We start from the raw sequence: 27,635 nt of genomic DNA, 5'->3' as shown, positions 1-27,635 counted from the left end.
AATGAATTAACCCTCTATTTTTCTTCCCACTCCAACCGCCACCCATGAAAATTCTTTAGTCTCTAATAAATAATAATAAATTTTATTTCTAAATTTTTAAATTTGTATATCATACATTTTCGTTTTTATTTTTGTAAAGATGAATAAAATCCATAGTTTTTTTTTTGTAAGTTTTTTTAATTCAATTTTCATGTCAAATGTTTAACTATTATTTAATCTCATTTAATTCTAGTTTATTATTCATCATCACTATTTCAATATTTATATATATTTTACCTGTGATATTTTAGATACAAATTTTAAATTTAAAATAATTATCATAATAATGATAATAATTTAATGTTATAAATTAAAAGTATGACAGTCGTGTAAATGAGAGGTACATGAATGAATTAAGATTACATTCGAATGAGAACGATTATGAGAATAAACTAAAAAAGACTTAAAAGAATTGAAAGTCACTACCTATATTAACAAGGTGCAACATATCTTCTTTTCCGGTCGCTCAATTATGAAAACTTCATAGTAAAACACTGTTTGTTTAGAACAATTCTATGCTGGAATTACTTGTATTGATTTGTGAGGTAGCACTCATATGAAGTAACGTGACCATAAGAATTTTCTTAATTAAAGAGAAAAAAATCAATTTGGATCCTTTTAAAGTAACTCTCAAACACATTGAAACTTTCGTGTTTGCTTCCTCTTTTACCAACCTTCTTCACCAAACCCCTTTCAAGTCTCATCCACTTCTTATTTAATCACACCCTTTCATCTTTCCCCCACACAAACAAGATTTTTAATTGTAATTCATTCGTCTTCTTTGTGTAGCAGTTCAAAATGGCCGATGCAAAGACCATATGCAACAGCCCCACCACACATCACGACCCACTAAACTGGGGCGTGGCGGCCGAGTCCCTTAAGGGAAGCCATCTTAATGAGGTGAAGCGCATGGTGGAAGAGTACCAGAGCGCCCTTGTCAAGCTCGATGGTGAAACACTCACTGTTTCCCAAGTGGCTGCTATTGCTACTAGGCACTCCCATGTTGCTGTGGAGCTTTCAGAGTCTACTAGAGCTGGCGTTATGGCTAGTAGTGATTGGATTATGGAGAGCCTGAAGAAAGGCACAGATAGTTATGGAGTCTCTACTGGCTTTGGTGCTAACTCTCATAGAAGGACCCAACAAGGTGGAGACCTTCAAAAGGAGCTGATTCGATTCTTGAATGCTGGGATCTTTGGAGAAGAGGCTGAGTCGAGCCATGTTTTGTCTCACTCCGCTACAAGAGCGGCCATGTTAGTGAGAGTCAACACTCTTCTTCAAGGCTACTCGGGTGTTAGATTTGAGATTTTGGAAGCCATAACCAAGCTCTTGAACCATAACGTAACTCCATGCTTGCCTCTTCGTGGAACCGTTACTGCCTCTGGTGATCTTGTTCCTCTTTCTTACCTTGCTGGACTGCTCACTGGTCGGCCGAACTCAAAAGCTATTGGTCCAAATGGAGAGAGTTTTGGTGCAAAGGAAGCTTTTCAAAAAGCTCATATTCCTTCTGGCTTCTTTGAGTTCCAACCTAAAGAAGGTTTTGCTATTGTCAATAGTACTGCTGTTGGCTCTGGACTGGCTTCGATTGTTCTGTTTGATGCCAATATTTTGGCTGTTTTGTCTGAGATTTTGTCGGCCATTTTTGCTGAGGTTATGCAAGGAAAGCCTGAATTCACCGATCATTTGACTCACAAATTGAAGCATCATCCTGGTCAGATCGAGGCTGCTGCAATCATGGAACACATATTGGATGGAAGTTCTTACATGAAAACTGCAAAGAAATTACATGAAACGGACCCTCTCCAGAAGCCAAAGCAAGATCGTTATGCTCTTAGAACTTCTCCTCAATGGCTTGGTCCATTGATTGAAGTGATTCGATTCTCAACAAAGTCTATTGAGAGGGAGATTAATTCAGTCAACGACAACCCTTTGATTGATGTTTCAAGAAACAGGGCTCTGAATGGAGGCAACTTTCAAGGAACACCAATTGGAGTCTCCATGGACAACACTCGATTGGCCATTGCTTCAATTGGGAAGCTCATGTTTGCCCAATTCTCAGAGCTTGTCAATGATTTCTACAATAATGGGCTACCTTCAAATCTCTCTGCAAGTAGAAACCCAAGTTTAGATTATGGATTTAAAGGTGCTGAAGTTGCCATGGCTTCCTATTGCTCTGAGCTTCAATATCTTGCAAATCCAGTGACAACTCACGTACAGAGCGCTGAACAACACAACCAAGATGTTAACTCCCTTGGTTTAATCTCTTCAAGAAAAACAGCTGAAGCCATTGATATTCTGAAACTCATGTCATCAACATTTTTGGTTGCACTCTGTCAAGCAATCGACTTAAGGCATTTGGAGGAAAACTTGAAGAGCACTGTCAAAAACACCGTAAGCCTGGTAGCTAAGAAAGTGTTGCCATCGCCAAAATTATGGGAGAAAGAGTTATTGAAGGTTGTCGACAGAGAGTACACTTTTGGTTATATAGATGATCCATGTAGTGCTACTTACCCATTGATGGAGAAATTGAGACAAGTTCTTGTGGAGCATGCTCTCACAAATGATGATGATGATGATGAGAAGAACGAGAACACTTCAATTTTACGAAAGATTGCTTCTTTCGAAGAGGAATTAAGGGCAATTTTACCAAAAGAAGTTGAGAAGACAAGACTTGCATATGAGAGTGGAAATGCAGAGATTAAGAACCAGATTAAGGAATGCAGGTCTTATCCGTTGTATAGGTTTGTAAGAGAAGAATTGGAGACAAAATTACTGACGGGTGAAAAAATGATATCTCCTGGAGAGATGTGTGAAAAAGTATTCACAGCTTTGTGTAAAGGGAAGATGATTGATTGTATGTTAGAATGTTTGAAGGAGTGGAATGGTGCTCCAATTCCCATATGTTAGGCGTTCCACCCTTTGTCTAGACAGTGCCCCCAGCCTTTCGTGATGAGCAAAGGCTTTGTTGTGTGTTTCTTATTTGTATTTTAAAATAGTTTTTGTATTGTTGTTGTGTGGAAGAAATACAAGTTAATAAGAGAGTTTATTCGATGCATTGATTTAGACAAAAAGGTTTGAGTGTCTACGGTACTAGTCCTAGTTCACTACTAATAGATATTGTCTACTTTAGCCCATTACTTATAATCATTTGACTCGTTACGTATCGAGTCAAAGTGGATAATATCTATTAGTAGTGGGTTTGGACTGTTACAAATGAAATTATAACTAAACACCGGGTGGTGTGCCAACAAGGACACTAGGCTTTCAAGGAGAATAGATTATGAGATCCCGCATTGGTTGGAGAGGAGAACGAAACATTTCTTATAAGGGTGTGGAAGCCTCAACCTAATAGACGCATTTTAAAATTATAAGGTTGACAACGATACGTAACAGGTCAAAGTAGATAATATCTATTAGCGGTGAACTTGGACTATTACAATGTCTCACACGAAAACAGTTATCAGCCCTAACCGTTTGAAATACCTCAGTGATGACTCCCCCATCCCTTGAATTCAACCTGAGACCTTTTCTCAAGAGCTCTAAACCCCATAAAAAAGGCCTTCCAAAAATATGATGGCGAAACAAGAGCTCCAATCGTTCAATATGGACTATTTCGAGGAATGAAGGCTCATTGGGGTACAAGGATAATATCATGGAAAATCACTTTCAACCTATTGGTAAGCACCTTAGTGACAAATAATAATACTAAAAAAAAAAAAGAAACGAGTCTCACCCAAATGGCTCTCGAGTGCACTACCTTCTCCCCAAGGTCTTCTCAATTTTCTTGAACTTAGTTTATGTCTTTCTTTGATCTTGAACTCGTTCTCCTTTGATAATGAATATTAGAAAAATAACTTTCGATAATATTAACATAATTCAATGGGTTAAAATGTTGATTTATAGACTATAAATGGATCCAATTTCAACACAGGCGGCTCTCCTAAAGCCAACAAGGACCATTCCACCACTACCATAAGTCCAACAAAGCACACACTCGCCTGCCGACGTGGCTCCTCCAATGCCAACTTCTAGGAAATCACTAAACCCCACAATGCACAACATTACTCCAAACTCCCACCCACCCCGCACGTGTATAAAATTGAAGAGATCAATTTTGACCACTGAAAATAAAATGATTATAAACTATATTAATAGTTTCCCATTACCTTCTCAAGTCCCAACTACCCCATTTAGTCCTTATTCAAACCACAAGTTGTGGTACCCTGTCTCCACCACTCTTCCGGTTACCTACCACTAAAACAAACACTATCCCTCCAGTTTGTGATCAAAGCTTCCCCTATTTAAACCTCATTCTTCCTCTTCTATTCTCCAAATCAACATCACAAGCAGCAAATCATTCTCATTTCATTCCCAACATCCATCCAAAACAGAGAACCCATATTTTTTAAGTCCCTCATTCTTCTAATACACTCTCATGGCACCAGCTCCCTTCCAACAACTTGCCGCCCAAAATGGTTCGGTGGAGACCTTCTGCATTACCCGCAACGATCCACTTAACTGGGGTGTGGCTGCCGACGCTCTCAAGGGAAGCCATCTCGATGAGGTCAAGCGCATGGTGGAGGAGTACCGGAGGCCCCTTGTCAAGCTCGGTGGTGAGACTCTCACAATCTCACAAGTGGCTGCCATTGCCACTCGTGATAATGATGTGATGGTCGAGTTGGCTGAGTCCGCTAGAGCGGGCGTTAAAGCTAGCAGTGATTGGATTATGGAGAGCATGAACAAAGGCACTGATAGTTATGGTGTTACTACTGGCTTTGGTGCTACCTCTCATAGAAGGACCAATCAAGGTGGAGCTCTTCAGAAGGAGTTGATTCGATTCTTGAATGCTGGGATCTTTGGAAGTGGAGCTGAGTCCACCCATACTCTGCCCCACTCCGCTACCAGGGCGGCTATGTTGGTGAGAATCAACACTCTTCTTCAAGGCTACTCGGGTATCAGATTTGAGATTTTGGAAGCCATAACCAAACTCTTGAATACTAACATCACTCCCTGCTTGCCTCTTCGTGGAACCATTACTGCTTCGGGTGATCTTGTTCCACTTTCTTATATTGCTGGATTGCTCACTGGCCGACCAAACTCTAAGGCTGTTGGACCAAATGGAGAAAGCCTTGATGCAATGGAGGCTTTTCAACAAGCTGGCATTCCTTCTGGGTTCTTTGAATTGCAGCCTAAAGAAGGTCTTGCTCTTGTCAATGGCACTGCTGTTGGTTCTGGATTGGCTTCGATTGTTCTGTTTGAGGCCAATATTTTGGCTGTTTTGTCGGAGATTTTGTCAGCCATTTTTGCTGAGGTTATGCAAGGAAAGCCTGAATTCACCGATCATTTGACACACAAGTTGAAGCATCATCCTGGTCAGATCGAGGCTGCTGCAATTATGGAACACATCCTGGATGGAAGTTCTTACATGAAAGCTGCAAAGAAATTGCATGAAACCGATCCTCTCCAGAAGCCAAAGCAAGATCGTTATGCTCTTAGAACTTCTCCTCAATGGCTTGGTCCATTGATCGAAGTCATTCGATTCTCAACAAAATCTATCGAAAGAGAGATTAACTCAGTCAACGACAACCCTTTGATTGATGTTTCAAGGAACAAGGCGATCCATGGAGGCAACTTCCAAGGAACTCCAATTGGTGTCTCCATGGACAACACTCGTTTGGCCGTTGCTTCAATTGGAAAGCTCATGTTTGCTCAATTCTCAGAGCTTGTCAATGATTTCTACAACAATGGATTGCCTTCAAATCTCTCTGCAAGCAGAAACCCAAGTTTAGATTATGGATTTAAAGGTGCTGAGATTGCCATGGCTTCCTATTGCTCTGAGCTTCAATATCTTGCAAATCCAGTGACTAGCCATGTACAGAGCGCCGAGCAACACAACCAAGATGTTAACTCGCTGGGTTTAATCTCTTCAAGGAAAACAGCCGAAGCCCTTGATATTTTAAAACTCATGTCTTCCACCTTTTTGGTTGCCCTCTGCCAAGCAATCGACTTGAGGCATTTGGAAGAAAACTTGAAGAACACTGTGAAAAACTGTGTTAGCCAAACAGCCAAGAAAGTGTTGACCACATCCTCTAATGGAGCGCTTCACCCATCAAGGTTTTGTGAGAAAGATCTTCTAAAAGTTGTGGACAGAGAGCACACCTTTGCTTATATCGATGATCCATGCAGTGCCACTTACCCATTGAGCCAAAAGTTGAGGCAAGTCCTTGTTGAGCACGCACTTGGCAATGGTGATTGTGAAAAGGACGCAGACACTTCAATCTTCCAAAAGATTGGTGCTTTTGAGGAGGAACTAAAGGCCGTGTTACCAAAAGAAGTTGAAAATGCAAGGTTGTCGTACGAAAGTGGAAATTCCAAAATTGAGAATCAGATAAAGGACTGCAGATCTTATCCATTGTATAGGTTTGTGAGAGAAGAATTGGGAACGAATCTTCTGACAGGAGAAAAAGTGATATCTCCAGGAGAAGAGTGCGAAAAGGTGTTCACAGCTCTGTGTGAAGGGAAGATGATCGACTCTATCTTGGAGTGCTTGAAAGAGTGGAACGGTGCTCCAATTCCCATCTGCTAATCTCTTGCTGCACATGGAAGCCAATTCTCCGTTCAAAATTGATGAAGATACTTAAAGATTAATTTGTATAACATTTTTTTCTCGCTTATTGTATCCTATTTCTTTTTACCCAAATGAATGAAAAGGAATAAAATTGTTCTTTCCTAGTCCATAAATTGTTGACATCCGTATGATAAACGTTGTATTTTATTTTTTCTACCATATTTATCCTATGAAATTCAATTTAATTAATGGAAGGTCAGCAAACAAGTCATTGTTCTAATTGACCCTTCCTCTAAAACTTGCATTTTCTCTAAGGAATAGCTGTACACATCTCCAATCTCACATCTCCAATCTCCAATCTCCACTCTCAGGACTGTTCGGACGCCGCTGAAATTATTGCTCATTAGAAGAAAAATGGCCCTGTGTTATGGTTCATGTTGATTCTGTCTAGCTCAATTCAGTTTGGTTTGGTTCGATATGGTCGATTTGATTTGGTTCAGTCTGGTCTGATTTCAACTTGGTTCAGCGAGTTTCTTCAATACATGTTTGTTTTTCTCTGGTTCATGTTCGATTCTTTTTTTATTTTGGTTTAGTTTAAAGTTCATTTGAGTTTTTTTTTTTTTTTTAAGTACGGACTCAAGAGTTTTATGTGCACTGTGTTTGTGCAATAAATTTAGTATCTGGTTTTGATCTCTCGTGGGTTGATTAAGGTTATTATAAGTAAATATAGATTATATCTTGGATACTTATTGTTGGAATGCCTTAAGAATAGGGTAGATGATTGAACTTTGCCTGAATAATTAGGAACTTTTTAAATAAATGACTATGATGCATGGAGTCCCACAGTATCAATTCATATCATTTTTTTTCATGATGGATATCATTTTTTTTCATGATACAACATCCTATGAAACATGTATACATTACACTTATCTTGTGTCTTCCGTAATTAACATGTGCCTTTCTAATGTCTCCTAGACAATGAACAAATGTAGTATATATCTTACATGACATGACATATGAAGGTTCATGTATCATTCAGTATCGATAACATGGCATAATTCCATAACATAACATGATCCTTACCTGACGTATTTTATAACATAACATAAATTGTATCACATCATATCTGACATCATAGCATAAACATAAAATTGCGACAAGTGCAATGGTAACAGGGCACACATTGTTCATACAACAATCAAGTTATCCAACAAACCAAACCCACTGGTAACAGGATACATGTGTGTTTCTAAAGACGAGACTCCGATTGAGAATCAATGTAATGGCCCAAACCCACCGCTAGCAAATATTGTCTTCTTTGGGCTTTCCCTTTCATGATTCCCCTCAAGGTTTTTAAAACGCGTGAGATGTTTTTACACCCTTATAAAGAATGCATCGTTCCCCTCTCCAACTAATTTGGGATCTCACAATCCACCCCCTTTGGGACTTGGTGTCTTCGCTGGCACTCGTTCCCCTCTCCAATCGATGTGGTATCTCACAATCCACTCCCCTTCAGGGCTAAGCGAGAATCCCGCTAGCTTACCACATGGTTTCTAGCTCTTATACCATTTGTAATGGCCCAAGCCCACCATTAGCAGATTTGTCCTCTTTGGGCTTTCCCTCTCGGGCTTCCCCTCCAGGTTTTTCAAGATTTTTAAAATGCGTATGATAGAAAGAGGTTTCCACACACTTTATAAGGAATGTTTCGTTCTCCTCTCCAACCAATATAGGATCCTACAATCAGAAAGCCCTTTCTTTATATACTATAGGGCTGGGCTGACGTACCAACTAGGTCGAAGACTTGGATGTTGGACTAGGCTACGCGACGGTTGCAGGTTACTCTGAACCTGTCAGCTTCGAGTGCTAGTTTGGGCTTGTAATCTATAAAGGCAGAGGTTTACGGTTTGTAATCTACTAGTTTGGGTTTGCAATCAACCAAGTTTGAGGTTCAAAAACCAGCTTCGATTTTCGAATCTGAGCCTTGGATCGAAGCCTAATTTCTACCAATATTCATCTTTTCCTCAATTTCCCTTCCTTCTGGCCTTATTTTCAGCCAACTTTTGTCCAACTTTAATCGATTATTGGCCCCTCTTAGCAACGAATTTGTACCAAGTTTTTGTAGAACAAATAATTTTGGTATTTATTGTTTTAACCCAAATCAAATCAAACGAAACGAAATTGAGGAAATATTGTTCGAACTGGAAACTTTAAGGATAGGACTTACCAAGCTCTTCTCTCCCAACGACCATTCCTCCTTCACAGGATTCAGATGAGGCAAATAGATTGAAAGAGTTGCAGATGGACGAATGGCGTTTCTGTCTGAGAGGGAATTTGATGAATCTATTTACGGGGACTTACCTAAACTAAGCATATGTTGTATATGGGTAGCAATGGAAGAGCATGGTCATGTGGTTAACTTACCTAAACTATAAATGGTTGATGATTGTCGGGATGGAGTCCCACATTGGCTAATTCAGGGAATGATCATGCGTTTATAAGTAAAGGAATACATCTCTATCGGTATGAGACCTTTTGGGGAAGCCCAAAGCAAAACTATGAGAATTTATGCTCAAAGTGGATAATATCATACCACTGTGGAGAGTCGTGATTCCTAACATGGTATCAGAGCCAGGGTGTACTTTGTTCGAAGACTCCCTTCCTCAGGGGAGGAGAACTTATGCTCAAAGTGGAAAAATATCATACCATTGTAGAGATCCGTTATTCCTAACATAAATTTGGTTTCTTTTAGAATGAAACACATATGCTCCACGTCCATATAGCGTTGTAGTGGATATAATACAAAAGTAACCTTCAAATTACAACATTTTCATCATATAACATTGCATGCTATGTTGAAATTTCAAAATTCTTGCAATAAAAAACATATTTCTCATGCTAAAGTGGTTCATGGGCGTACGGCTTTGAACATCTTTGACGGTATCAAGAGTTGAGAATGCTCGTAGGAAACGATTGAATTGGAAATCCAAAGGTATGTTTCATGGGCTATGGTGTGGCTCTAAACGACCATAAACGACCATAACTTCTTCAATTTCTAATGAAACTTCATGATTCTTAAACCATTAGATTGAGGGCAAAGAAATTTAAGTTTGATTAGATTGAGGGTAAAGAAATTTAAGTTTGATGAAGGAAGCAAAGCCTATCAACGCCTCAAGAGAAAAAACACGATAAAAAAAATTCAACATCTACGGACAGGAGTGTCTGTATGAAGTTAGGGACAACCTATCTACAGTTGGACTGATTCACTCAGTCCAATCGATATAGTTACCCTATTTTTATGTAGTCGAGGTGTTTTAAGTCTGATTTTCAACCTGATTTCAATGGTAGTCATATTTCCTCTTAATGTAGGACCTATTTAACTAGTTTGAATGATTTTGGATCTCTTTAGGGTCTCGAACCAACTATTAAAGTTTCGACCAAACCAAGTAACACATTAGAACTTCGATAGAAATATGCTTGTAGTATGTATTGGAGCATGTTATAAGAAGCATGATCAAGTTTGACGGATGAAAAAGCATGTTTATTGAATGTATGCTCGATTTGTAAGAAAATAATGAAACAGACATAAAATTGAAAGCAGGACGAGATATCCATGTTTAGATTATTGCCTTATGTCTCTTTTGATGATATGTTTATGCATATTATTATTGTGTTATTATAAGGGGACGATTTGGGGTTGAAAGAGGTTCATTTCAAACTCTAATCGTGAACTCGACTCAATTATTTATAGTCGATATAACATTTTAGAATTGGTTATGATTGAATTGTACTCTATGCGGACTATTAGGGTTCGCAAGTTGATTTCTTATTATTTAACTTTCTTCGATCTGTCGAGATTTGCAATAATAATTTTTTGAATTGGTTGAACTAGGCTTTGAGCCTGGTAATACATGAATCTTATGACAACTTTATGAGTACCTTGTGGGTATGGTTAGGAGGTTCCCAACCACTCCCTAATTGTGGTTTCTTTCAGATGAGAGGAAGGGATACAGGTAGATGAAAATTGGCTAGATTGAGGGTCACTCCCTCCTTACGATGTTTACCGTATAGGAGCCTATTTGGGAGATTTCAACTGAACTCAACTAAAAAATCTAAGAACAGTGTCCATAACAGTATAATGAAAACTATAGGCTAGGTTGAAGCCTATTATAGGGTTGCATGTTGAGTGCTTGTGTTATATAGGTTGATGATCATGATTACCGGGACTAGTAGAATGACTAAACAAGATATTTTAGAACTCCAAGAATGAACTAAGAGAACTGTCGACCCATATAGGGCTAAGAAAAAGAGAATTTAATGAGTTTCACAACATGACCTTAAATTGAGCTCAGGTGAACTAAGTAAACCTAAGGAAAAGTCTAGTTAAGTCTTTAACTTAGGATTGGGCTTCTGAGTATAAATGAGACATCAAACGAACGAACAAATCAATGAGATAAGACTTAAGAGCGAACTAAGAAACTACAAGCAAGCTACTTGCTAAGTATTTTTATACTTGTCCATGGCACTTTCATCACTTAAGATGAGACCTAGATCAAGCAATCGAGGCAAGAGCGTGCATGAGCTTTCAAAACAAGGAGAACTAGCATCTTAGTTGCATTGCTTAGCACTGTCACCTCAATTTCGAGTATAACTTTCAAAACAAGACATTGATTACCATCTTGTAAGTCCATAATCCATCTCCATGTCAGAATACATGAACATTTAAAAAAAAAAAAAAAAAAACGTTAGACATTAGCCATACATTTGACCATGAAAATAAGAAGAATTAGTAATGATAAAAAAAGACGGGCGGAAAGCATTAGCAAAATGAGTGAGTAATGGGAGATTAAATTATATCAAAAAATGAAATAATGAATTAGTAAATGAGAAAGCTAATGATTCATATAAAACTGGTCAGCATTCATTTAAGTTGATCAGCCCCTTCTCACGTGAAATTTATTCTTTAAAGCCGCCATCTACTTTACTTCCAATTTATAATATTTTATAGGATGGATTTATTAAGCTTATTGACGTGTGTTCAAACATGGCGCTTCCAATCATTCTTCACCTCCACAGATATTGCTTTTTCATTTGGTAAAAGTGGGGAGTCAAGTAATCCATACATAACCACCAACCCCTACAAACTTTGACCATTCAAATATTCACTACATTTCTTATGTCAACCATTTCCACCAACCTTCGGAACTCTTTCTTCCTTCCTCGTTCGCCTCCTTACCTTTACCTACCACAGCCCCCATTGCGCGGTCGTTACACAAAGCTGTCTCTATATAACCACTTTTTTCCATCACTCTCCACAACTCAGAAATCAATTCTAAATCTAAACCCAACTCACATTCTTACTTCCTCTCTAACACTCTACTCTTCATCTTTCATTTTCCTATACAAATGGCCCCAGCTCCCTTCCAACAACTTGCCGCCCAAAATGGTTCGGTGGAGACCTTCTGCATTACCCGCAACGATCCACTCAACTGGGGTGTGGCTGCCGACGCTCTCAAGGGAAGCCATCTCGATGAGGTCAAGCGCATGGTGGAGGAGTACCGGAGGCCCCTTGTCAAGCTTGGCGGTGAGACTCTCACCATTTCCCAAGTGGCTGCCATTGCCACCCGTGATAATGATGTGCTGGTCCAGTTGGCTGAGTCTGCTAGAGCTGGCGTTAAAGCTAGCAGTGATTGGGTTATGGAGAGCATGAACAAAGGCACTGATAGTTACGGTGTTACTACTGGCTTTGGTGCTACCTCTCATAGAAGGACCAATCAAGGTGGAGCTCTTCAGAAGGAGTTGATTCGATTCTTGAATGCTGGGATCTTTGGAAGTGGAGCTGAGTCCACCCATACTCTGCCCCACTCCGCTACCAGGGCGGCTATGTTGGTGAGAATCAACACTCTTCTTCAAGGCTACTCGGGTATCAGATTTGAGATTTTGGAAGCCATAACCAAACTCTTGAATACTAACATCACTCCCTGCTTGCCTCTTCGTGGAACCATTACTGCTTCGGGTGATCTTGTTCCACTTTCTTATATTGCTGGATTGCTCACTGGCCGACCAAACTCTAAGGCTGTTGGACCAAATGGAGAAAGCCTTGATGCAATGGAGGCTTTTCAACAAGCTGGCATTCCTTCTGGGTTCTTTGAATTGCAGCCTAAAGAAGGTCTTGCTCTTGTCAATGGCACTGCTGTTGGTTCTGGATTGGCTTCGATTGTTCTGTTTGAGGCCAATATTTTGGCTGTTTTGTCGGAGATTTTGTCAGCCATTTTTGCTGAGGTTATGCAAGGAAAGCCTGAATTCACCGATCATTTGACACACAAGTTGAAGCATCATCCTGGTCAGATCGAGGCTGCTGCAATTATGGAACACATCCTGGATGGAAGTTCTTACATGAAAGCTGCAAAGAAATTGCATGAAACCGATCCTCTCCAGAAGCCAAAGCAAGATCGTTATGCTCTTAGAACTTCTCCTCAATGGCTTGGTCCATTGATCGAAGTCATTCGATTCTCAACAAAATCTATCGAAAGAGAGATTAACTCAGTCAACGACAACCCTTTGATTGATGTTTCAAGGAACAAGGCGATCCATGGAGGCAACTTCCAAGGAACTCCAATTGGTGTCTCCATGGACAACACTCGTTTGGCCGTTGCTTCAATTGGAAAGCTCATGTTTGCTCAATTCTCAGAGCTTGTCAATGATTTCTACAACAATGGATTGCCTTCAAATCTCTCTGCAAGCAGAAACCCAAGTTTAGATTATGGATTTAAAGGTGCTGAGATTGCCATGGCTTCCTATTGCTCTGAGCTTCAATATCTTGCAAATCCAGTGACTAGCCATGTACAGAGCGCCGAGCAACACAACCAAGATGTTAACTCGCTGGGTTTAATCTCTTCAAGGAAAACAGCCGAAGCCCTTGATATTTTAAAACTCATGTCTTCCACCTTTTTGGTTGCCCTCTGCCAAGCAATCGACTTGAGGCATTTGGAAGAAAACTTGAAGAACACTGTGAAAAACTGTGTTAGCCAAACAGCCAAGAAAGTGTTGACCACATCCTCTAATGGAGCGCTTCACCCATCAAGGTTTTGTGAGAAAGATCTTCTAAAAGTTGTGGACAGAGAGCACACCTTTGCTTATATCGATGATCCATGCAGTGCCACTTACCCATTGAGCCAAAAGTTGAGGCAAGTCCTTGTTGAGCACGCACTTGGCAATGGTGATTGTGAAAAGGACGCAGACACTTCAATCTTCCAAAAGATTGGTGCTTTTGAGGAGGAACTAAAGGCGGTGTTACCAAAAGAAGTTGAAAATGCAAGGTTGTCGTACGAAAGTGGAAATTCCAAAATTGAGAATCAGATAAAGGACTGCAGATCTTATCCATTGTATAGGTTTGTGAGAGAAGAATTGGGAACAAATCTGGTGACAGGAGAAAAAGTGATATCTCCAGGAGAAGAGTGCGAAAAGGTGTTCACAGCTCTGTGTGAAGGGAAGATGATCGACTCTATCTTGGAGTGCTTGAAAGAGTGGAACGGTGCTCCAATTCCCATCTGCTAATCTCTTGCTGCACATGGAAGCCAATCAATGATATTTAAAAGATTAATTTTTATACTATTTTTTCTAGATTATTGTATCCTCTTTCCTTTTACCCAAATGAATGAAAAGGAATAAAATTGTTCTTTCCTAGTCCAAAAATTGTTGATATCCGTATGAGAAACGTTGTATTTTGTTGTTATTATTCTTTTGTTTTTTCTACCACATATTTATCCAAGGAAATTCAATTTAATTAATCAAAGGTCATTGTTCCAATTGACCCTTCTTTAAGTTTTCTCTAAGGAATAGCTGTGCAGATGAGTTTTGTAGTGGACTCTTTTTTCTATCTCCATTGTCAGGACTGGTCGGACGCCGCTGAAATTATTGCATACTAGAAGAAAAATGGCCATGGGTTATCAGTTTAGTCTGGTATGGTTCATGTTGATTCCGTTTAGTTCGATTCAGTTTGGTTCGTTACGGTTTGGCTTATCACAGTTCGATTTGATTTGGTTCAGTCTGGTCTTATTTCAAATTGGTTTAGCCAGTTTCCTTAATACATGTTTGTTTGTTTTTCTCTGGTTCACATTCGATTCTTTTTTTTATTTTGGTTTAGTTTAAAGTTCATTTGAGTTTTTTTTTTAAAAAAGTACGATTCAGTTGTTTTATGTGCACTGTGTTTGTGCAATGAATTTAGTATCTGGTTTTGATCTCTCATGGGTTGGATTAAGGTTATTATAAGCTAAATGAAGATTATACCTTATTGGTACTTTACATCCGTGAAGTATGAGACATTACACTTATCTCATGTCTTTCGTAATTAACCTATGTGGCTTTCTAATGTCTCATAGACAATGAGCAAATGCAGTACATATCTTATATGACATGACGTATGGAGGTTCATACATCATTCAGTATCGATAACATAACATGATCTTTACATGACCCTTACATGACGTATTTTATAGCATAGCATAATTGTATCACATCATATCTGACGTCATAGCATAAACATAACATTGCATACGTCAAACAATCATAAAATCACGACAAGTGCAAGGGTAATAGGGCACACATCGTTCATACAACAATCAAGTCATCCACCAAGCCAATAGTAAAACCACTTAATTAGTGTGTCTAAGCTGAAGTCACTAATCTATTATTGGGCTAGTCTAGATCTATCCTTTGTAAACCAATTCAACCTTCATGTGCCCACGATATCGAGTTAAGGCATAATAAACGAAAACCTACTTTTGGCTAAAAATTACTTTATTGACCAGACAGTGATCATACTAGTGTCAAATGCGTTTGCTAGGGAGAGGTTTTCACACCCTTATAAAGAATGCATTGTTCCTCTCTCCAACTGATGTGAGATCTCACAATCCACCCCCTTCGGGCCCAGTGTCTTTGTTGCCACTCGTTCCCCTCTCCAATCGATGTTGTATCTCACAATCCAAGCCCCTTTAGGGCTCAACGTCCTTGCTGGCACATCGCCTGGTGTCTGGTTCTTATACCATTTGTAACGGCCCAAGCCCACCGCTAGCAGATATTGTCCTCTTTGGGCTTTCCCTTTCAAGCTTCCTCTCAAGGTTTTTAAAACGAGTCAGTTAGGGAGAGGTTTTCACACCCTTGTAAATAATGTTTAGTTCCCCTCACCAACCGATGTGGGTGGGATGTCACAATCAAAAAGCCCTGTACTATTGGATTGGGCTGGACTAACCTACGAACTAGGCTGAAGACTTGGATGTTGGACTGGGCTACGCGGTTGTTGCAGGTTCCTTCGAACCTGTTTCGAGTGCCGGTTTGGGTTTGTAATCTATGAAGGCTGAGGTTTAGGGTTTGTAATCTACCAAGGTTGAGGTTCAAAAACCAGCTTCGACTTTCGAACCTGAGCCTTGGATCAAACCCTAATTTGTATCTAGATTCTTCTTTTCCTCAATCTCTCTTCCTTATGGCCTTATTTCCAGCCAGCTTTTGTCCAACTTTAATCGATTATTGGCCCCTTTTAACCAGTTTGTACCAACTTTTTCTAGAACAACACATAATTTTGGTATTTATTTTTCAGCAACCCAAATCAAATCAAACGAAACGAAAATTGATGAGTTCTGACAAAATGACAAAAAGAAAACTGTAAGGATAGGACTTACCAAGCTGTTCTCTCCCAACGACCATTCCTCCTTCACAGTATTGAGATGAGGCAAATAGATTGAAAGCCTTGCAGATGGTCGAATGGCGTTTCTGTCTGAGAGGGAATTTGATGAATCTATTTACGCGGACTGACCTAAACTAAGAGAATGAGAGAGAGGGAAGTTTGTTAGGGAGTAACTTCTGGGAAGAGGATAAGTGGGGAGTGGTTAAATTTCAAAATTCTTGGAATAAAATCATGTAGCTCATACTATATACTATAGTGGTTCATGGTCTTTGGTGTGGCTTTGAACCTCTTTCAAGATATTGAGAGTCGAAAACGCTTAGAAGCGATTGAGTTGAAGATCCAAAGGTACTGTTCATGAATTTTGGTGTGGCTTCGAATCATCCGTAACTTCTTCGATTTTTAATGAAACTTCATGATTCTTAAACCATTAGATTGAGGGGGAAGAAATTTAAGTTTGATGAAGGAAGCAAAGCCTATCAAAGAACACGATAAAAGAAATTCAGCATCTGTGGACAGGAGTGTCTGTAAGAGAAATTCAGTGTCTGTCGAAAACGCTTTCATTTTGGGTCTAATAATGCACGGATTTAACTCTTCCACAGTTGGGTGTGTGTGCATATGCTCAGATTACTCTTTCTCTGTCATCTGCTAAATGAATGGCATTAATAGTAATTCTCTCTTGATTAGCCATCATCACTGAATTTTCAAACTCACTATTCAGTTAGGCCATTTGATGTATATTATGTTCTGTCATTTTCTTTTTCTCTCTCAACTATCGTTTAAAGGTTTTCTCTATTTCAGGATCAAAAATAAATTTCAAACCCGTAGGTGGGTTCACACACAGAATTCTGCCGCAGTAAGCTCAATTCTGCAGTAAAAAATTTAGCTTACTATGACTTCTTTTTTGTTCAAATTCACGAAAATCTACAACAAGTAAAATAACAAAATTAAGTTCCCGGCAACGGCGCCAAAAACTTGATAGCTTGTGGATATATATAATAAAATGATGTAAAATTCACAAGAATGAGTACAAGTATACACTATCACAAGTAGTAAGTAATAAGTAAATTATCGATTCTACAAGAAACCTATACTTTTGGTTAATTTTATCGCTGGAAATTAAGTGAGTTTTTGGGTAACATTCAAATGGGTGTCGGTGATTTTAACTACTTAAACAAAACTAAAACAGAATGTCACTGCGTCGAAAAACAGAAAATGATGAGAAAATCAACTATAATGAGGAAGGTTCGACTAAGAGATTCAATGTATAAGTTGTTGAGTTTTGTGGTAGATTTTTGTTCCTTTTAATAGATTCTCAAGCCCACTCCTAAGGGTCATGAATGGTGATTATTTACATAATTGTTGTAATTTTTATTAATAAGGCTCTCGGGGAAGAATTATTCCTAGCCTTTCTATTACCATTCAAGTCTCCTTGCTATGGAACTAGATTTCATTGCTCCCTCTCTCTCCCGAATAAAAGAACAACTATGTATGTAAAGTAGCTAATTAAACACATGTAAATCATTAACAACTCTTTAATAAACTAAAATCACAGTGTCAACATACTTAAACTATATAAAACTCTCTCGCCTCCCCTATAAAGATTAGCTCTCCATGCAAACTGAATTAAATAGAGGAACTCACATCTTAATCATATAAAATTGATAGAATAAGAAAAGAGAGTAAGGAAATAGAGAGTTATCCAACTTTGTTGCCGTTCTTCAATGGAAGTTCCCTTCCCTTGAACTCTTCACGTCCACCTCGTTGTCCTAATCTATCCTTCTTGGTCTTCTCTTCCTTCTGCTCTCAACAGCTGCTGCATTAAGGTTTTTCTTCTTCTCTGGTTTTACAACAGTTCACAGCAGCAGAGGCACTGTTGTCTAATCCGATTTTTTTTCTCCTAAAGCGTGTCACCCTCCTGGTCTTCCTTTTCCTTTTATATTGAGCATGGGTTTTCCTTTAGGGCTGAAAATGAATAAGTTGTTCACATAGGATGTTCCTCATGCGGTAGTCAATGACCCACTTGTATTGCTGATATGGATTTAAAATTTTCATGTCATCCCCCATTTGTTTCCAAATTTGCTACTCCGTCATGGTTCAGCATAAATGTCTGAAATTTTACCACATAACTTAATTAAATGTACAATTAAGATCGATTTATGTCAAATCATATTTTTTTTTCATGTTGAACCGCGACAAACGATTTCATGCTCACTAAGTAGAATAAATGGGGTAATAAATGAGAAAATGGTGAATAAGAGTGCAATATTAACTACAAAAGACTTTATATGACTCTACTTTTAGAGTTATCAAATACGCTCATAACAATCGATCTACTTAGTCTCATTCATGGAGAGCTAATCTAAGGCAAATGTGGAAAATAACATAGTGTGCATGTAACCGCCATCTAACATCATCACACATAATTCATGCAAATTAGACATGCAAACTCAACGGGGCGATGGCCCCCATCAGGAACCCGAAAAGCCGAGTTTGTGCTCAACAGGGTGATGTCATTCCTCAAGTGTCCAAAACGCAGAGTCTATTCAACATGAATTAAGCATGTGCATCCGTATAGCGGGAGCTTAAACATACAAGCAACACCCAAGTAATTCTCCCAATACGCCCGTAACCATCGACTTGCCTAATCTCATTCATGGAAAGCTAATCTAAGGCAAATATACTAACATGCATGCAATCCAAGCGAATCCTACAAGTATTTCTTCCTAAATACCGAGTGGTGACTTACCTAGTTAACGTGTGTCCTTGTGCTAGCGTCTCTATGCTCGTAGGGTGTCCAAAAACATTGATTATCCTCGATTAGGTCCCTATTTTTACATAAAATATTATTAAAATAGGAATCGAGACAAACAGAAGGTAAACGAACGAAAAATGAGCCTCTCACACGCCCTCACACGCCGACCACGTGCGGGAAAGGACACCAAATGCATGCTGCACAGGCGACAACCACGCGCGAACTACTTCACACAGTCACAGGTCGGGTCGGTTCGGCTAGCGGTCCGGTTCGCTGCGGTTCGGCCTGGTTTCTGTGGGTGACACGCATCATCGTTCCGCTGGAGCTGCTTCCCTCTAGCCGACGCTCGACACGTGTCGCCGCCTGCCGAGCTGCGTGTCACGGTCCTACATTTTTTACCGTGCGGCATCGTGATCTTGACACGCTCACGACTAGCCTTGAAGGGAATTAAGCCCTATATATCTTTTTCGCCCTGGTTTTGTGGCTTCCTCAGACCTTAAGCGAGGTTTGTCTTCGCCAATCGAATATCACTTGTGCGGAATCCAAGCTTGTTCAACCACACACGCCGCCTGCGCATGCATGTTCAATCGTCTGCGACACATCTGACTTGCCTCTAGGCTAGGCCAAGTCATTCGACTCGACCTTGGCTCTGCTCAGGCCAAGGTCTCTCAATGCAACGTCGCATCTCATCTTGTCATCTCGACCCCCATCGACAGGGTCCATATGTCTTGACGCCATCCCGAGACTCGAGATGTCGTCGGCCATCATAACTCGTTCGATCATGCCATCGAGAATGGGCCCGCGTGTCGTTCATCTCATCAGGGCTTCCCGAACATCCATCCATCCGGGTTCTATCGAGGTTTAGGCCCTCCCATGCCCATGTCGAGTCATTTACGAATACCGTACGGGATAGCGGGTGTATGTAACAACCTCCAACACGCGGGCTAGGGCGCAATACCGGCACACCCGTGCCGTCCGGTACTGTCCTTCAAAAATCCATTTCAAAGGAAGTCGCCCGAGACACTCGTCTCGGCACGCTCGCCCACACTATGACACACGTATGTGCCACAAGGTAGCTCACTTAAGCCACATGGTCTCGGCACGCTCGCCCACACTATGACACACGTATGTGCCACAAGGTAGCTCACTTAAGCCACATGGCCTAGGGGTGGTGGAGAGCTAACACCATGGTACCCCTGCAGTACATTTTGAGCCATTTTCATTCTACCAGTAGTAGACATGATTTTGGTGAGTGGTCATACGGTGTCGTGCATTGTCCGTCTGGTGTCTCGAGACTCGGGATGTCGTCGGCCATCATAACTCGTTCGATCATGCCATCGAGAATGGGCCCGCGTGTCGTTCATCTCATCAAGGCTTCCCGAACATCCATCCATCCGGGTTCTATCGAGGTTTAGGCTCTCCCATGCCCATGCCGAGTCATTTACGGATACCGTACTGGATAGCGGGTGTTGTAACAACCTCCAACACGCGGGCTAGGGCGCAATACCGACACACCCGTGCCATCCGGTACTGTCCTTCAAAAACCCATTTCAAAGGAGGTCGCCCACACTATGACACACGTATGTGCCACAAGGTAGCTCACTTAAGCCACATGGCCTAGGGGTGGTGGAGAGCTAACACCATGGTACCCCTGCAGTACATTTTGAGCCATTTTTATTCTACCAGTAGTAGACATGATTTTGGTGAGTGGTCATACGGTGTCGTGCATTGTCCGTCTGGTGTCTCGAGACTCGGGATGTCGTCGGCCATCATAACTCGTTCGATCATGCCATCGAGAATGGGCCCGCGTGTCGTTCATCTCATCAAGGCTTCCCGAACATCCATCCATCCGGGTTCTATCGAGGTTTAGGCTCTCCCATGCCCATGCCGAGTCATTTACGGATACCGTACTGGATAGCGGGTGTTGTAACAACCTCCAACACGCGGGCTAGGGCGCAATACCGACACACCCGTGCCATCCGGTACTGTCCTTCAAAAATCCATTTCAAAGGAAGTCGCCCGAGACACTCGTCTCGGCACGCTCGCCCACACTATGACACACGTATGTGCCACAAGGTAGCTCACTTAAGCCACATGGCCTAGGGGTGGTGGAGAGCTAACACCATGGTACCCCTGCAGTACATTTTGAGCCATTTTCATTCTACCAGTAGTAGACATGATTTTGGTGAGTGGTCATACGGTGTCGTGCATTGTCCGTCTGGTGTCTCGAGACTCGGGATGTCGTCGGCCATCATAACTCGTTCGATCATGCCATCGAGAATGGGCCCGCGTGTCGTTCATCTCATCAAGGCTTCCCGAACATCCATCCATCCGGGTTCTATCGAGGTTTAGGCTCTCCCATGCCCATGCCGAGTCATTTACGGATACCGTACTGGATAGCGGGTGTTGTAACAACCTCCAACACGCGGGCTAGGGCGCAATACCGACACACCCGTGCCATCCGGTACTGTCCTTCAAAAACCCATTTCAAAGGAGGTCGCCCACACTATGACACACGTATGTGCCACAAGGTAGCTCACTTAAGCCACATGGCCTAGGGGTGGTGGAGAGCTAACACCATGGTACCCCTGCAGTACATTTTGAGCCATTTTTATTCTACCAGTAGTAGACATGATTTTGGTGAGTGGTCATACGGTGTCGTGCATTGTCCATCTGGTGTCCGATTGACACCAAACTTAGCGAGCATTCATATTTCATATGGACGGACTTAACTCCCAAACTGCATGCCCAAATTCCTTCTGAAACCCCGACTTTTGAGGTTAAGGCCCGGGGCCCTACCCTTCAACATGCCTATCTTTGTCCTTCATGTCTATTCTGATGTCTCTCTCTTGCTTATGTCTCAACTTGTCTTCAATGCCCACTTTGCGTGGTGGTGTGTTGGATGATGCATCGTTCTCCTCGATCGCATCATGGCACTCTTCTATATTGGCCCGTATGTGGCCGGATGGGCGTCTCTTGAGGGACGCCACTTTGCTTGTCATAGCGTGAGGGTCACAACCTACTCTCTTCGTAGTATGGTTGTGAAACCGTGCTTCACCACCTGGCGCCTCTTCTTTTTTTTTTTTTTCCTTTTCTCTCTCTCCGGCAATCCATAGCCCTTTTCCAATCTACCGTTTTCCAATTTTCATATCTTTTGACCCAGAGCTCGGATCGATATGGTTCCTTCGGCAAAGTTCTAGATCGTGTTGAGGGCTACATCTTGGTATTTTTTTTCGTGATTTTAGCCTCAACATAGAACGAGATTTGAGCTACAGAAGTTCGCCTACCGTTCTCAGATAATTCCCAGATTTCTGCCAAGTTTCTTCACGAAGTCAACTTCCCTAGATGAACGTATTCAAACATTAGGTCCCGATTCATAAAGGTTAGTCTCGGATCTGGAAAACATTCAAGAACTCACCTCGACTCTGGACGAAGTCTTTGCGACTGCTCCTCGATTCTCCCAAACCCTCTCCTAGTCTTCCCTTTCTTTTTGGTGGCCTCTATTAGGGTTCCACTTGGACCCCTATAGTAGGTGGATGGCAAAATGACACATTTGCCCCTCCATGGGCTTGGGCTGATTTATTTTTATTATTTTTTTCGGTGTTACAAGATATTCATAATTATTATATTATGTCTCTTTTGATATGTTTATGCATATTATTATTGTGTTATTATAAGGGGACAAACTAGGGGTTGAAAGAGGTTCATTTCAACCTCTAATTGTAAACTCAACTCAATGATTGATAGCCCGCATAACATTTTAGAATTGGTTATGATTGAATTGTACTACGTGCGGACTACTAGAGGTTCGCCAATTAATTTCTTATTATTTAACTTGCTTCGATCAACTGGGGTCTGCGGTAGTACTTTTTGAGTTGATAGAACTAAGCTTGAGCCCTATAATGCATGAATATTATGAGAACTTTATGAGTACCTTGTGGGTATGGTTAGGAGGTCCCCAACCACTCCCTAATCGTGATTTGTTACGAATGAGAGTAAGGGACAACATAGGTAGATGAACATTTGTTATGACGTTTACATTATAGGGGCCTATTCGGGAGATTCAACTAACCTGACTAGAGAATTTAATAATAGTGTCCATAACAGTATAATGAGAACTATAGGTTGGAACCTATTATAGGGTTCGCCTTGACTGCCTATGTTATATAGGTTGATGACAATTAAAGGGACTAGTAGAATGACTAAACAAGATATCTTAAAAACTCCAAGAATGAGCAAAGAGAACTGTCGACCCATAGTGGGAGAAGAAAAGGAGAATTTACGAGTTACACAATATGACCTTATATCGAACTTAGGTGAACTAAGTAAACATAGGGAAAAGCTTAATAAAGTCTATAACTTAGGAATGGGGTTCTAAGTATAAATGAGACATCGAACGAATGAACAAATCAATGAGATAAGACTTAAGAAACTACCAGCAAGCTACTTACTAAGTATTTTTATACTTGTCCATGACACTTTAATCATTTAAGATGAGGCCTAAATCGAGCCATCGAGGCGAGAGCGTACATGAACTTTTCAAAACAATGTGACTTAGCCATACATTTGATGTCAGAATAGTTAGACTTTAGACTCGATGTCAGAATAGTTCAACATTTTAAAAAAAGAAAAATACTTGACTTTAGCCATACATTTGACCATGAAGATAAATAATAATAATAATAAAAAACGGGAAGAAGCTATTATGTATAGCAAAATGAATTAATAATGAGTAAGTAGTGGGATATTAAATTAAATTATATAATAAATAACCACCTAATGAAATAATGAATTAATAATAATAATAAAACTAATCATTGTTATAATATTAGTCAGACATCCATTTAAGTGGAGTCAAGAAATCCATACACAACAACCGAACACAAGCACCAAGGCCTACAAACTTTGACCATTCAAATTTTCACTACATTTCTTATTTCAACCATTTCCACCAACCTTCGGAGCTCTTCTTCCTTTCTCGCTCGCCTCTTTCTTACCTTTACCTAACGCAGCCCCCGTTGCGCGGTTGTTGCACAAAGCTTTCTCTATATAACCATTTTTCCCCATCTTTCTCCACAACTCAGATATCAATTCTAATTCTAAACCCAACTCACATTCTTACTTCCTCTCTAACACTCTCTACTCTTCATCTTTTATTTTGCTATACAAATGGCCCCAGCTCCCTTCCAACAACTTGCCGCCCAAAATGGTTCGGTGGAGACCTTCTGCATTACCCGCAACGATCCACTTAACTGGGGTGTGGCTGCCGACGCTCTCAAGGGAAGCCATCTCGATGAGGTCAAGCGCATGGTGGAGGAGTACCGGAGGCCCCTTGTCAAGCTTGGCGGTGAGACTCTCACCATTTCCCAAGTGGCCGCCATTGCCACTCGTGATAATGATGTGCTGGTCCAGTTGGCTGAGTCTGCTAGAGCTGGCGTTAAAGCTAGCAGTGATTGGGTTATGGAGAGCATGAACAAAGGCACTGATAGTTACGGTGTTACTACTGGCTTTGGTGCTACCTCTCATAGAAGGACCAATCAAGGTGGAGCTCTTCAGAAGGAGTTGATTCGATTCTTGAATGCTGGGATCTTTGGAAGTGGAGCTGAGTCCACCCATACTCTGCCCCACTCCGCTACCAGGGCGGCTATGTTGGTGAGAATCAACACTCTTCTTCAAGGCTACTCGGGTATCAGATTTGAGATTTTGGAAGCCATAACCAAACTTTTAAATAGTAACATCACTCCCTGCTTGCCTCTTCGTGGAACCATTACTGCTTCGGGTGATCTTGTTCCACTTTCTTATATTGCTGGATTGCTCACTGGCCGACCAAACTCTAAGGCTGTTGGACAAAATGGAGAAAGCCTTGATGCAAAGGAGGCTTTTCAACAAGCTGGCATTCCTTCTGGGTTCTTTGAATTGCAGCCTAAAGAAGGTCTTGCTCTTGTCAATGGCACTGCTGTTGGTTCTGGATTGGCATCGATTGTTCTGTTTGAGGCCAATATTTTGGCTGTTTTGTCGGAGATTTTGTCAGCCATTTTTGCTGAGGTTATGCAAGGAAAGCCTGAATTCACCGATCATTTGACACACAAGTTGAAGCATCATCCTGGTCAGATCGAGGCTGCTGCAATTATGGAACACATCCTGGATGGAAGTTCTTACATGAAAGCTGCAAAGAAATTGCATGAAACCGATCCTCTCCAGAAGCCAAAGCAAGATCGTTATGCTCTTAGAACTTCTCCTCAATGGCTTGGTCCATTGATCGAAGTCATTCGATTCTCAACAAAATCTATCGAAAGAGAGATTAACTCAGTCAACGACAACCCTTTGATTGATGTTTCAAGGAACAAGGCGATCCATGGAGGCAACTTCCAAGGAACTCCAATTGGTGTCTCCATGGACAACACTCGTTTGGCCGTTGCTTCAATTGGAAAGCTCATGTTTGCTCAATTCTCAGAGCTTGTCAATGATTTCTACAACAATGGATTGCCTTCAAATCTCTCTGCAAGCAGAAACCCAAGTTTAGATTATGGATTTAAAGGTGCTGAGATTGCCATGGCTTCCTATTGCTCTGAGCTTCAATATCTTGCAAATCCAGTGACTAGCCATGTACAGAGCGCCGAGCAACACAACCAAGATGTTAACTCGCTGGGTTTAATCTCTTCAAGGAAAACAGCCGAAGCCCTTGATATTTTAAAACTCATGTCTTCCACCTTTTTGGTTGCCCTCTGCCAAGCAATCGACTTGAGGCATTTGGAAGAAAACTTGAAGAACACTGTGAAAAACTGTGTTAGCCAAACAGCCAAGAAAGTGTTGACCACATCCTCTAATGGAGCGCTTCACCCATCAAGGTTTTGTGAGAAAGATCTTCTAAAAGTTGTGGACAGAGAGCACACCTTTGCTTATATCGATGATCCATGCAGTGCCACTTACCCATTGAGCCAAAAGTTGAGGCAAGTCCTTGTTGAGCACGCACTTGGCAATGGTGATTGTGAAAAGGACGCAGACACTTCAATCTTCCAAAAGATTGGTGCTTTTGAGGAGGAACTAAAGGCGGTGTTACCAAAAGAAGTTGAAAATGCAAGGTTGTCGTACGAAAGTGGAAATTCCAAAATTGAGAATCAGATAAAGGACTGCAGATCTTATCCATTGTATAGGTTTGTGAGAGAAGAATTGGGAACAAATCTGGTGACAGGAGAAAAAGTGATATCTCCAGGAGAAGAGTGCGAAAAGGTGTTCACAGCTCTGTGTGAAGGGAAGATGATCGACTCTATCTTGGAGTGCTTGAAAGAGTGGAACGGTGCTCCAATTCCCATCTGCTAATCTCTTGCTGCACATGGAAGCCAATTCTCCGTTCAAAATTGATGAAGATACTTAAAGATTAATTTGTATAACATTTTTTTCTCGCTTATTGTATCCTATTTCTTTTTACCCAAATGAATGAAAAGGAATAAAATTGTTCTTTCCTAGTCCATAAATTGTTGACATCCGTATGATAAACGTTGTATTTTATTTTTTCTACCATATTTATCCTATGAAATTCAATTTAATTAATGTAAGGTCAGCAAACAAGTCATTGTTCTAATTGACCCTTCCTCTAAAACTTGCGTTTTCTCTAAGGAATAGTTGTACACATGAGTTTTATAATGGTCTCTTTTTCTATCTCCACTCTCAGGACTGTTCGGACGCCACTGAAATTATTGCTCACTAGAAGAAAAACGGCCATGTGTTATGGTTCATGTTGACTCCGTCTAGCTCAATTCAGGTGGTCCGATATGGTCAATTTGATTTGGTTCAGTCTGGTCTTATTTCAACATGGTTGAGCGAGTTTCTTCAATACATGTTTGTTTTTCTCTGGTTCATGTTTGGTTTAGTTTAAAGTTCATTTGAGTTTTTTTTAAAGTACGATTCAGGAGTTTTATGTGCACTGTGTTTGTGGATTAAGGTTATTATAAGTAAATATAGATTATATCTGGTTGGATACTTTAGTGAACTTATTGTTAGAATGCCTTGAGATCCTAGTGGATGATTCAACTTTGCCCGAATAATTAGGAACTTTTCAAATAAATGGTTATGCATCTCGATGCACGTGACATACAAGATGCATGGAGTCCCATAGTATCAATTCATATCATTTATGTATGATGCAAGTCATACCTCCATTTTTTTCATGATGTAACATCCTATGAGACATGCATACATAACACTTATCTTTGTGTCTTTCGTAATTAACATAGGTGGCTTTCTAATGTCTCATAGATAATGAACAAATGTCGTACATATCTTACATGCCATGATATAGGGAGGTTCATGTATCATTCAGTATCAATAACATAACATAATCCCATAACATAACATGATCATTACATGACGTATTTATATCATAACATAAATTGTATCACATCATATCTGACATCATAGCATAAACATAACATTGCATACGTTAAACAATCATAAAATCACGACAAGTGCAAGGGCCACAGGGCACACATTGTTCACATCCAACAAGCCAATAGTAAAACCACTTACTTAATGAGCCTAAGTCGAAGTCACTAATCTATCCATGTGCTAGTCCGGATCTATCCTTTGTATTCCAATTC

At 40.6% G+C, this 27,635-nt stretch overlaps 3 protein-coding genes and 2 long non-coding RNA genes across 6 annotated transcripts; 3 read left to right on the top strand and 2 right to left on the bottom strand.

Annotated features, from left to right (window-relative positions):
- The first annotated feature begins 659 nt into the window (after positions 1 to 659).
- LOC111463344 (phenylalanine ammonia-lyase-like) lies at positions 660 to 3,093 on the top strand. The gene has a single exon (XM_023107243.1). The coding sequence runs from the start codon at positions 838 to 840 to the stop codon at positions 2,941 to 2,943; it is 2,106 nt and encodes a 701-aa protein (XP_022963011.1). The 5' UTR covers positions 660 to 837; the 3' UTR covers positions 2,944 to 3,093.
- A 1,292-nt stretch (positions 3,094 to 4,385) lies between these two features.
- Positions 4,386 to 26,508, top strand: LOC111463286 (phenylalanine ammonia-lyase-like). Of its 2 annotated transcripts, none has more exons than XM_023107169.1 (2): positions 4,386 to 4,511; positions 12,051 to 14,283. In XM_023107169.1, the coding sequence occupies exons 1-2, from the start codon at positions 4,472 to 4,474 to the stop codon at positions 14,159 to 14,161; spliced, it is 2,151 nt and encodes a 716-aa protein (XP_022962937.1). In that variant the 5' UTR covers positions 4,386 to 4,471; the 3' UTR covers positions 14,162 to 14,283. The 2 variants fall into 2 exon arrangements, with proteins under 2 accessions (XP_022962937.1, XP_022962938.1); XM_023107170.1 differs by lacking the exon at positions 4,386 to 4,511 and adding an exon at positions 26,372 to 26,508 and having other exon boundaries at positions 11,971 to 14,174.
- Positions 10,741 to 16,482, bottom strand: LOC111463292. Its single transcript, XR_002713865.1, has 2 exons — positions 16,282 to 16,482; positions 10,741 to 11,302 (listed from the first exon to the last, which is right to left on the bottom strand). It is a non-coding gene; the product is annotated as an uncharacterized LOC111463292 (long non-coding RNA).
- On the bottom strand, positions 22,129 to 22,557 carry LOC111463289. Its single transcript, XR_002713862.1, has 2 exons — positions 22,457 to 22,557; positions 22,129 to 22,379 (listed from the first exon to the last, which is right to left on the bottom strand). It is a non-coding gene; the product is annotated as an uncharacterized LOC111463289 (long non-coding RNA).
- On the top strand, positions 24,018 to 26,506 carry LOC111463285 (phenylalanine ammonia-lyase-like). The gene has a single exon (XM_023107168.1). It carries the CDS (start codon positions 24,208 to 24,210, stop codon positions 26,356 to 26,358), a length of 2,151 nt encoding a protein of 716 aa, XP_022962936.1. The 5' UTR covers positions 24,018 to 24,207; the 3' UTR covers positions 26,359 to 26,506.
- Positions 26,509 to 27,635: the final 1,127 nt, after the last annotated feature.

This window comes from Cucurbita moschata, unplaced genomic scaffold (assembly GCF_002738365.1).
Source record: "Cucurbita moschata cultivar Rifu unplaced genomic scaffold, Cmos_1.0 Cmo_Scf00028, whole genome shotgun sequence".
In the NCBI taxonomy this organism is placed as follows: Eukaryota; Viridiplantae; Streptophyta; class Magnoliopsida; order Cucurbitales; family Cucurbitaceae; genus Cucurbita; species Cucurbita moschata.
The sequence above is the reverse complement of the archived record's forward strand: the minus strand, read 5'-3'. Positions and strand labels throughout refer to the sequence as shown.

Coding starts and splice junctions, on each gene's coding strand:
- LOC111463344 (XM_023107243.1), top strand. CDS start 838: ATGGCCGATGCAAAGACCATATGCAACAGCCCCACCACACATCACGAC.
- LOC111463286 (XM_023107170.1), top strand. CDS start 12,011: ATGGCCCCAGCTCCCTTCCAACAACTTGCCGCCCAAAATGGTTCGGTG.
- LOC111463285 (XM_023107168.1), top strand. CDS start 24,208: ATGGCCCCAGCTCCCTTCCAACAACTTGCCGCCCAAAATGGTTCGGTG.